Source organism: Pinus tabuliformis, chromosome 9 (assembly GCF_031772625.1).
Source record: "Pinus tabuliformis cultivar Carrire ecotype Pingquan chromosome 9, CPIR1, whole genome shotgun sequence".
In the NCBI taxonomy this organism is placed as follows: Eukaryota; Viridiplantae; Streptophyta; class Pinopsida; order Pinales; family Pinaceae; genus Pinus; species Pinus tabuliformis.
In genome coordinates, this window is record NC_142307.1 from 1,817,771,707 (window position 1) to 1,817,783,451 (window position 11,745).

An 11,745-nucleotide genomic window follows, 5' to 3' on the forward strand; every position below is an offset into this window, starting at 1 on the left:
GACGGTGTGTTAGGTTGATATTATTTCGCAAAAGTTATATTGATGACCACGCGGAAAAAATGGATTTGATTTCAAGAACAAGTGACGACGAAATGGGTTTTTCTTTCCGTTATTTTATCATTTTAGGTAGACTTTTGACTAACCAAAATCTAATTTTAAGTTCTTTCATGCAATGTTGCTTACTTGGCGTTATCAGGCTTGTTCATGTTTGTCCCTCGGAAACTGTTATAGTCCCACACACATAATCCTACAAAGAAAACCAAACTTACTTGCCACAAACAAAATCCATGTAACGTTGGCATCTAATTCTAATCATTATAGATGACTCAATTATTCGTTTAAATGAATTGGGATTTTTAATATGGGTCATAATTTAGTTACATGAAAAAAATTATATATATAATTGTGATTTTTTATATTTATATGTAGAGGAATTGATAATCAGGTTGAGTTTTTATTTAGGTGATATAGTGTAGATTTTAGTCATTATTATTATAATTTCTAGATGTAATCTAGAGGATTTGAACCTTAACTTAAATCTTATACTTTATATAAAACTTCGTAATATAACTATTTTGAATTGAACTTCTCTAAAAAAAAATATAAATAATTATCAACATTGATTTTAACACTAAAACAAGTGAAGCTGCGACGCAGCGAGTCCCTGCGTGAAGTTGAGCCTGCCTGACAGTAGCTGCACTGGATCTGAAAGCTAGAACGCATAAGGGATAGGTAGCATAAGTACCATAGCCTGCCTGACAGTAGCTGCACTGGATCTGAAAGCTACAAAGCCAGCCAGCTACATAGCATAAGGGATAGGTAGCATAAGTACCATAATTAGCATAGTTAGCATAGGTAGCATAGGTAGCATAGGTTTTGCAGTTTGGACGAACATGAACCTTTCACGCTCTGGGACTGAGAAACTAACAAAAACTGTAATCTCGTTGCTGCCTCTGATTTCAGTGTTTTTCTACGCTTTAGTCAGCTTATGCTGTAATCATTAGGACGTTGACAGCCGTCCGGTTTTTTTTCCTTTCCTGCAGGTTCAAATCACTGTGCATCCGAAAGTGAAGCGCTTGAAAGTCTAAACTACAACTGAAATAAAGCAAACTTGAAATATTACATTTAAACCACACTAAGCCATTCATACGGCAATGAAACAAAGCAACAAAGCAGTATTTTTTAATTAATTTGACTTATTTCCAGAAACAAGATCATTTTCGATAAAAGGTTCAACATCGATTCGGGGGACCGGGGGCAACAATTTCACGAGGAAGAGGCAGGCGCTTCGAAGGAACCATTTGGTATGCCACGTTTCCGTGCGTACAACATACGTGTTAATAGCCAGACGACTCAATTACAGGAACCTGAACCGGGGGCAACAATTTCACGAGGAAGAGGCAGGCGCTTCGATGGAACCATTTGGTATGCCACGTTTCCGTGGGTACAACATACGTGTTAATAGCCAGAGGACTCAATTACAGGAACCTGACACTTATGCTTTCAGATGGTCATCCACGAACATTGCCATTCCATCTTACGACTTTTACAGTATTGGAAGGAACTGAGACTGAAGCAAGCATGTCTCTGCCTTATTTGAAGAACATAATGTAATGGGCTGTCGTAGGCTTCGATTTTTAAGAAGTGGTAGCAAGAGCTAAGAGCAAAATGCAGCTTCTGTATACCAGAAGTTTTAATTTAAACTTGCTAACATTTCACAATTAGATCATAACCCAAAGCCAATGAGAAACAACAATCGAGAGGCAATAAATAACCCAATGTCACCCATTAACAAAAGCATGGTTGAAATCAGAGATAGCAAACTGACATTGATTTTTGCTGCATCGAGTTGCTTTCCTTTGTTTTTCAGATTAATTCACAACACGGCTTAATAAAAATAGCTAAGAGCAAAAGGTAGGCAAAGCCTTAATGACAAAACTATTTCGCATTGCAGTCGAACTGATTCAAGTTCTTATCTAACTTATGAAGTTATTAAGACACGGACATTCACTGTAGGCCGAGAGATACATGTTGTCTGCAGTCGAGCAGAGACGGTGATGGCGGACCCAAATGCATATTTGAAGCATCCTTTGTACACCTGTAATAGAGAAAGAAGCGGGGAAATAAGACAATGCGTAAGATAATGCAAAAGAGATGTTAATTTTTTTTTGGTTTCCTTTTTCTTTGTCTTTCGACTTTTACGATGTCAATAATCAGAAGAGTCATGAGAATAAGTGCTAAGAGAAACAATGCTGTGAGTTCAGTAAGTTGGCTTATGCTAATGGATTCCATGTTATGTGAAGCGGGGAGGTGTATGTGAATATCCAGGTGCAGAGGAGGCCAATTTATACAAAAGTTCAACGTGTTTGTAAGGTGGTTTTAAGTGTGAATGGAGCTAAAATACTTGAGGTGCAATTAAGTGGTCGATAAGACATGGGGAGCGAATGGCATATGGAATGATGTATTTGGCGGCAGAAGTGATGTATCTGACATCGGGCAATCTTAGTGGTAGATTGGGTGCGACAGGAGATCTATGTCAATATCTAGGTGCAGAAATAATCTTGAAGATCAGATTGGATCAGGCCAGTATTTAATGATGGGCATATCGATCTGACATGGGGTGCAAATGGCATATGGAATGATGGATGTGGCGGCAGTAGTAAATGCGAAATTAGGTGCCCCTTTGAGTCTGTGGCAGTAGATTAAATATGATCAGTATTTAATGATGGGCATATCGATCTGACATGGGGAGCAAATGGCATATGGAATGATGGATGTGGCGGCAGTAGTAAATGCGAAATTAGGTGCCCCTTTGAGTCTGTGGCGGTAGATTAAATAAACTTATGACTAGAGATTGGTGTATTCAATGGGTTTAGTTCAATATGCTTATAGCTAGTATACTCATCAAGCAACAGGTTTCATGTCCTTGTTGCTTACTCTATACTGGAAGTTATTACTCTGGGAAAGAAAACTAAAATGCTTTGAATAGGCAACCCCTGTTGACATCAAGGGATAATAAAAGTAACACAAATCAATTTAACTGCATGTGCAAAAACAATGTAAAGCTGGAAAAGACACAATGCTTGTGCAACAACTTTCAACATGTAACTTCTTACCAAGCGAATAAGAGATAGCATAAGACAAGCTACGATACAATAAGCGATAAGCAATGGTACTACTAAGATGAAACCGGACCCTATGATGAGCTGAAGTAGAGTATATTGCAGTTTTCTTAGCAAGTTGAGAAGCAGGGTAGCTTCAAGATTATTTAATCAAGTACAATCATGATAATAGTATTTGACTCCGATTGTCTACATACACCACCCTGAATTTGTGTTCCTCATATACCTTGTCAGATTCCTTGTTGAACTGGATGACACAAAAAATTGTTTCAACTGAGAGAATCCCTTGCAATGAGCACTAAGCTTCAGGGAAAATAGTTTGTCCTTACATTGCATATCAGGCGGTATCTCTTTTTGCGCTTGCATGGTGATTACAAATAAAACAAAACCAATGAGAGGAAAATCAAGCTCACATTAAAAAAGCTCTTTAATTTATCATATTCAAGAAAGAAATATTAATCGATTAAGCTTTAAAATAAGAAGCTTCAAACCTATCACATCACATGTAGACTGAGGTGGGATGACACCTGTATTGGGTCGTACACAGTACTTCTTTGGAGATGTAGTTTTCACCTGTCAAAATAGAATGCAGCAATAACCTCTGGTCATCTTGTTAAAACAAGTCTCTGAAATACCTAGACATCGATGCCTTTCATGTGTGCAGAACTGTAATACCTCGATGGAAATTGAAATTAGAGAAATGAGCAGAATATTTACAAAAGAAAAACAAAAGGAAATATGGCTACCTTAAATGCAACATCGAAGTCATTTAAAGTTATGATTCCTATGTTTTTACTGTATTTGGTATGTTTTGTCTAACAGGTTTTTTTTACTATTTCAATATGTAAGACAGTACACCTGCCAGAGCTTTAAAGGCTAGAACTAGAAGGTCAGAAATAGAGGATATCTGGCTGTTAAATTATGTGTTTCATTCTAATATAAAAGCAACCAGTTACAGTGAAAAAAATGCTTTCTCAGTAACAACATTGACCTCAAAAATACAACATGCTAAAAGTAGCACCCTTATAAGAAGTTAAAAGCAGCCCTAAACAAACCAGAAACCACATGAAAACAAATACAGCCACTGAGGAAACACTCTGACTCCGATGGAAACACTCTGACTCCGATTGTCTACATACACCACCCTGAATTTGTGTTCCTCCAAAAAATTGTTTCAACTGAGAGAATCCCTTGCAATGAGCACTAAGCTTCAGGGAAAATAGTTTTTAGTGTGAACTCACCATATCTGGAGTAATATCTTTAGCAGTCGTCCCAGCAGGGACCATAACACTCTGCACAAGAAATTTGTCCTTACATTGCATATCAGGCGGTATCTCTTTTTGCGCTTGCATGGTGATTACAAATAAAACAAAACCAATGAGAGGACAATCAAGCTCACATTAAACAAGCTCTTTAATTTATCATATTCAAGCAAGAAATATTAATCGATTAAGCTTTAAAATAAGAAGCTTCAAACCTGTCACATCACATGTAGACTGAGGTGGGATGACACCTGTATTGGGTCGTACACAGTACTTCTTTGGAGATGTAGTTTTCACCTGTCAAAATAGAATGCAGCAATAACCTCTGGTCATCTTGTTAAAACAAGTCTCTGAAATACCTAGACATCGATGCCTTTCATGTGTGCAGAACTGTAATACCTCGATGGAAATTGAAATTAGAGAAATGAGCAGAATATTTACAAAAGAAAAACAAAAGGAAATATGGCTACCTTAAATGCGACATCGAAGTCATTTAAAGTTATGATTCCTATGTTTTTACTGTATTTGGTATGTTTTGTCTAACAGTTTTTTTTTACTATTTCAATATGTAAGACAGTACACCTGCCAGAGCTTTAAAGGCTAGAACTAGAAGGTCAGAAATAGAAGATATCTGGCTGTTAAATTATGTGTTTCAGATTGTTGTCTGGTTTGGCTGCAGCTTTTCCTAATATAAAAGCAGCCAGTTACAGTGAAAAAAATAGAAACTCAAGCCAGAGAGCTGACATACTACAAATTTGCCATTCACTAACCAGACATGCCTACAATAACTTTGAACAGCAGTGCAAATTATTATTAATGTGTAGCTTCACATTAAATTCTTTTCACCATGGTATAGATTATATAGCAACTTTTGCACCCAATTTGGTCAAAGATAAAGTATAGCTACATTAAAATTAAGCTGGACTAATTTCTTTCATTTTCACTACCTCGCTTACAGCTCCACACTGGATTCTATCAAGGATGTGACTTAGTTTCTCTACTTTTGATTAACTCATGCTTCTACTACCTTGCTTAACTGCATCTTGTGCTATAGAAATTAAGAGCTTTAGAATGCACTCTCCGAGGTGTAATCTAGGCAATAAAGAGTAACAGCGATTGCTCCTTCCTAACTGGAAATTGTTGAATACCTTAAGAGAGGATGTAGCCAGCCTACTCTTCTCAGGCAATACTCTTCCTGACTTTAGGAGAAGTTAGCAATGTTAGAAGCAGCTTTAGGAGCTTGCCTTCATCTTTGTGTGCCATTGCCATGTATAGCTTCGATCTCAGCACCTTTGTGTTCATTACAGAGGAAGGACATTTCCTTGAGATGTTGAAAAGCGCTTGTGATATAGTTTTTCAGCTCGGTATTAACTTTCTGCTCATCCCAGTGCACTTTCTGCAACAGGGAAAATATCATCATAGACCAGCACAATATTTGCAAACTCAGCTATGTACGAGGGAGAAATCTGCAAAGAGAAAATTTACAGGTGAGTCAAAGTACACAGCAAAAAGAGTCGATGAAGATACAACTTGGCAAACAATGAAATGAAAGGGCTAAAAAGCAAAATGGGGAGGTGAGAATGGAAAAGTGGCGAGCTTTACAATGATGAACTTACCAAGCATTAAACCTGCAAACACATGGCATCCTCCCAAATCCGTGAGAAACTCTCAAACATGAGTGCACAAGAGAATAATCTGAGAGGGGACTTTAAAATGTCAACATAAAATTAAACTTCTGAGTCAGGAAGTTTTGATCCAAACATAAAGTGGATCTACGTGGAAGATTCCAACCCTTTTGCAGCAAAATAAATGATTATTTTACATGTCTAAGGCCTGTGGAGAACAGATACGCACTGTCTATCTAGTCAAACACATCTGAATCTTTGATCCTTATGCCCAAGGGTAGTTTTCTGATGGTATGGTACAGACCATTCCAAGGAAAATTGAAATCAAGGGATAGCTTAAAGTACAATCAATGAAATTTTGTTAAAAGAGTACATATTTGACTATAGGTAGCCTACTATTATTTTGGTACTGATGGAACACAAGTATTCTTAAATTTCAGTGCACACTGTAAACAGAAGATGAAATAAAACAAAACAGAATATCTTGCCAACACAATTCTCTGTATATAAATTATTGTAAAGTCAAATCCCATATCCATCATTGTATAGAATTCCAAATCTCACCATATTCCATTGTTGCTAAGATGCATATTTAACAAGAAATTAAGTCCATATAACAGTTAAAAAATAACAACCCCTGCTTCTTTCTTCCTCAACCAGACTTTCACATCAATTTTAAAACATAACACGGATTGCTATAGACAGGAGCATTAAGTGAGTTATGGTAACTGCCACTAATAGCCACCTAACAGCAGCAGCGTCTTCCGTGCGTGGACTCAACTTAGTATATGCGCCTCAACTAATAGTCTAATACTCAGCTGTACCAATCCCATAGGCATTATAAATATTGAAACACTCCAACTCACAGATCAAAACAACCATTTGTAAAAAGTAATTTGAAAATAGTTTTGCTGAAACACGATATCACTGAAATAAAAGACCAATGTCCCCAATAGTCATATTAAACTATACATTGCACCTTGCTAACAAACAAATGGGGATAATTGCACCAAAGATAATTTTCTCAAACTTCAGCTGCATAATCACTCGTGTACTGAATTCTCTGATACTTCTTTGACATATGGAGTTTTGATAAGTTGGCTATAATTGCCCTTTTCTTTGAAGAGATGAGCATGGTGATGTTTGCAATAAAGCCTGCCCTCAATTGCAATATAGTTCGAGGGACTGATAACACAACCACAATGCATACACTTGAAGCATGCCTTGTGGTATCCCACACCTTCCACAGAAACCTGCAATACAAAAGAGCATGCCCAACCAAACACTTTATTAATCTTGAGTTGAGGTTTTACAGTCAGAAACTCCTTTGTTGATCATTTGACAAAAAACCCATAACTATGAACATAATGAAGACATGCTGACGACTGAACCAAAAGTGTCTTTCTCTATGCTTCAAGCAGGAAATACTTTTGAGATTCAGTATCATCTTTACTTTAACTTCATACCAGGCAAGGTTTCCCAATCTAATCCTAAAGGTGGACAAGGCAACATTGAAAAATAATGACCTTTTCAATGGGATAAATTGTATTTCCACAAGCAAGGCATTTCTCTTGTGTCCCAGAAAACAAAGCAGAGACCCTGTTGGGTGTCTTAATCTGCACATACCAGAAGTTATTTATAAATGGAAACAGTTAATGCACAACAGGAAACAATTATAATGACGGGACCATAAAGCGATATTGTCTAAGAACAGAACAATAACATGATTATAAGTTATACATGTATATTTGAATAGAAATATGTACCAACTCTGAATGTCTTTTACAACATTCTTTATGCTGATAAAAACAGTACAACATCTCCATGCCTGTCTACATAGTCACAACCTTGTAACTTCTCACTGTAAGCTAACAAGAGATGTATTATACTTTGATACCTACATGATCATAAGTTATTGCAGGTTAAGAGCTTGCCAAGAGATATAGAGTAATACTGTACCTCACCATCATTCAACTTCTCATTTTTCACAGCATTGGGAGTTCCTACAAGAAGTTGAGGAAATATTAGATCAATGGCAAATTCTCTCATTAGGCTAGGCAGAGGACCCTCACTCCAGACATGAAATAAATAAATTTTAGCCAAATGCATTTAGGCAAACATAAACCTCTACTTACCTTCAAAACTTTTGTCAAGACTTCCAGTCCTCTTAAAGAGCTGATCGAAGTGAGGTTTGCAGTACAACACCCCTTCAAAAGAAGAATAGTTGCTGAGCTGATAAACCACAAATGATGAGTTAGTATAATGATTGAGGGATATACTTAAGCACGTGGAAAGAAATTGAAAATACATATTTGCGGTCTCGTCATGAGGGAAAGAACCAATACCAAAGAAAGTAAAAAAAAGGATCTGACCTCTCCCTTGTCACATAATAAAAGGCATAGATACAGGGGTATTAATGAACTCTGTAATTTTCAAATAGGTTACGAGAACAGTATGGTTGAATAAGAGTGATTAGGGTAAATACGATAACCTTAACCTAATTCAAACGTTTAAACAGATCATAGTTATTTCCATAAATACAATGGATTCAACACTGTACAGATTGGTGATTACTAGGTTGAATAGCATGTATATCATGCCCAGACTGAAAATGGATTGCTTTGTGGACTCACTGCTGAAGTTGAATAGCATGTATATCATGCCCAAACTGAAAATGGATTGCTTTGTGGACCCACTGCTGAGGTTGAATAGCATGTATATCATGCCCGAAAATGAATTGCTTTGTGGAGTCACTGCTGAGGTTGAATAGCATGTATCTCATGCCCAAAAGGAATGAAAAGAAAACGTCAGAAAACATTGGGCCATTAGGCTGTACCAAACAAAAACATTGCTGACAATAAAGACACACCCACTAAACCATGTCTTGGCTTTTTGGGGGATTACCCACATGGTGAACTGGTAAAAGCATTGCTCTTGATTGAGACAGATGCATGATTCAAAAACAAGAATAGTAGCTCCCGCTGGATCGATAAAAAGAAAATTATGGAAAGAAAAAAGCATGGGCTTATTTAATCCAATAAAAGGATTTGGCATGCCTACGGGCCTTTTGTGCACTGGTGAGACTGAATAGCGTGTATTAAGTGATCTACCAGTCCATTTTCACTGTGGTCAGCCAAGCCCAAAGAACATGTTGAGGCCCAGTGCAAGTCCTGTCCTGTGTCATTTTGGGTTTGTTTCTCCAAGGACTTGGAAAAGATATAAAAAATCAAAAATGGCCATTACCATATGCCATATAAACTAAACTAAACAAGAACCATGGAGAAAACTGGCATCAAAACGAAAGGTATCACAGTGAAATGAAATGGGGAAACTTACCTGAAAGCACCATAATCGTACCACCTCGCCTTGTTAGAAGAAGTATCATTCCCGAATTTGTGGATGTTCAGTGCCATGAATATGGAGGCTGCCAGGGAGAAACACAATGATACAATACGCACGACAAGAATGAGCGTATTAAATCTCCTGAGCTTGTATAATGAAGCAGAAGAAGAATAGTAAGCATGTGCTCTTCCAACCCCGTATTGCCCTCCCCAGCCCCTTCCCCTGCCCCTATCCCTATCAGGGCTTGGACTAGGCCTATCCCCATTATGCTGTGCCGCATGTCTGAGGGCTTCACTTGCCAGCTCTGGAGACTGCATGCCACACCCTGCTCACCCTCCCCTGCTCTCACTGTTCACACTAATTATGCAAATCGAAACCCTTCACTTCAGTTGGCTTTATAGAAATGCAAATGCAGTTGGCAAGGTCTTCTTGACATGGTCACCATAATGTTCAATCAGACAGAGACAGAGCAGCCAAGACACTAAACTAATCTAATCTGATCACGAGCTCGCTGCCCTTCTCCCACGAGATTGAACATCATAAACATTCACTGAGCCAGAATAGAAAATTGTCAGCTGTGCGCCTGCTGGCTTTTCAGAAACACTGGCAACAGCCCTTCAAAACCAAAAATGCCCACAGATTTGTCAATCCACAATGAAGCTAAAGATAATTGGCATTCTGCATGAACCATACAGAGAGTAAGATAACATATTTACAAACCTTAAACTAAAATCACAACTTAACATCAGCATTGACAAGCATATTACCCTGGTATAGTGGTTCTGGTGGAGGCTCCAACAACAGGCAAGAAGGAATGTTGTCCAGCTAAGGGCATTCCTTGAAACTGTCTCACCAAAGTAGTTGTTATTATATTTAAACATAAATTGAAGTTCATTAAAATTATTAGTAAAGTGAATATGCCGGTTAGAAAAATGAATACGACAGGCTGCCAAATGTTGCATGCGCAAAGAAACGTGGCCACATGTTAGCAACGTAAAGTGTCTTCTCCTACACAAGCCTCTCCATGTTTATGGAAAGCCACGATTTGAATGTGAAGGCATCCCCAAGAATTCGTCTTCTGGAAGATTAATAAAGGGCAAGGCTGCAAGCCCTCTGCAAGGGAGAGAGAGCCGCGATGTGGCCAATAAACCGCTCAATATGAATGAAGATCGAAGCTACACGACGCACCCTACGTCTTTTTGGAAAACCAGAGAGGATCGTTGCTCTCGAGGAAGAAAAAGGTAGCTACAATGGCTCTGTTTATAGCCAGGCTCCTCCCTATGATTATCTCTCCTGTGGTTCCTCCCTGTATGGTGACCTGAGTGCTCAGAGAATGAGGGAGTGGATGGCTTATCATGCCAAATTATTTGGGCCTAGGTCGCATTTTGTTTTTCACGATGCAGGTGGAGTGCATCCCCAGGTTAGAAAGGTGTTGGAGCCATGGATCAGGGCAGGTCGAGTGACATTGCAGGATGTAACAGAGCCTTTGCTTGCAGAATAAACTGGACAGCAGCTCGGCCAACAGTACTTATTCCAGGTAAGACCCATTATATTTTTCAATTAATTAGTAGTAAAGATTCGATTATGGTTTTTCGATTTGAAATTCAATGTGATAATTCTATTGTGCAGGGAATGGGGATTTGAGAACTTACAGTTTGTCATGGATTCGATACAACATATGCAGGGAATGGGGATTTGAGAACTTACAGTTTGTCATGGATTCAGGTTCGAAGGCGAACCAGACATTTGAGGGCCTCACGACCTGCCGTTGCGCCCCTTCGCTCCGCGTGCCCGACTGCTAAACAGGTCGCCAAAGGCATCAAGCCTGATTTGAGAACTACTCTTGCTTCTGTTGTTTATTCAACTACTTCAACTACGGAATCAACGACTGCATCAACGGCTGCTTATGGGTAAACCACTGGTTATGCTACTGACCCTACTGCTGGGAAGCTACTGGTGTTGGATCTAGAGATGGAGGGTATGCAACGTATGGAACTGGGGAAACTGCTATAGATGGTGCCTTTGCTGCTTCAACGGCTTAATATACTGATGCTGGCTTTTACATGCGGAATGGCCTGGAATGACTAGGGGAATTACCTGAGCCGGTAGGCGGACACCTCCCGCCATGCAACCCTTGAGCATACGGCCGACACCTGCAAAACAACAAGCAAACCTTAGCACACCTGCAAAACAACAAGCAAACCTTCATATGTATGCCTATTCGCACTTAACATTAAACATTAAGGAATTAATGTTAGCATTAAAAGGAAACCGCACACGGTCAGGGCCACTTGATTGTGCGTAAATACGAGTTTAAGCTATGGTCCGGCCTCTTCCGCCTCGGGAAGAGGCCAAATAAGATGGCCAACAGAACCTGAACTCCAAACTTTAGAA

General features: G+C 38.7%; 1 protein-coding gene across 23 annotated transcripts; it reads right to left on the minus strand.

Moving 5' to 3' along the window:
- Positions 1 to 3,347: 3,347 nt before the first annotated feature.
- LOC149156052 (LIM domain-containing protein WLIM1-like) lies at positions 3,348 to 11,745 on the minus strand. Of its 23 annotated transcripts, none has more exons than XM_089437846.1 (11): positions 11,629 to 11,733; positions 11,449 to 11,504; positions 11,059 to 11,146; positions 10,119 to 10,195; positions 9,346 to 9,966; positions 8,145 to 8,236; positions 7,969 to 8,012; positions 7,536 to 7,625; positions 6,989 to 7,262; positions 4,600 to 4,681; positions 3,348 to 3,472 (listed from the first exon to the last, which is right to left on the minus strand). In XM_089437846.1, exons 5-9 carry the CDS (start codon positions 9,666 to 9,668, stop codon positions 7,053 to 7,055), a joined length of 759 nt encoding a protein of 252 aa, XP_089293972.1. In that variant the 5' UTR covers positions 9,669 to 9,966; positions 10,119 to 10,195; positions 11,059 to 11,146; positions 11,449 to 11,504; positions 11,629 to 11,733; the 3' UTR covers positions 3,348 to 3,472; positions 4,600 to 4,681; positions 6,989 to 7,052. The 23 variants fall into 23 exon arrangements, with proteins under 23 accessions (XP_089293972.1, XP_089293975.1, XP_089293977.1 ...); XM_089437849.1 differs by having other exon boundaries at positions 11,059 to 11,149; XM_089437851.1 differs by lacking the exon at positions 11,059 to 11,146 and having other exon boundaries at positions 11,631 to 11,647.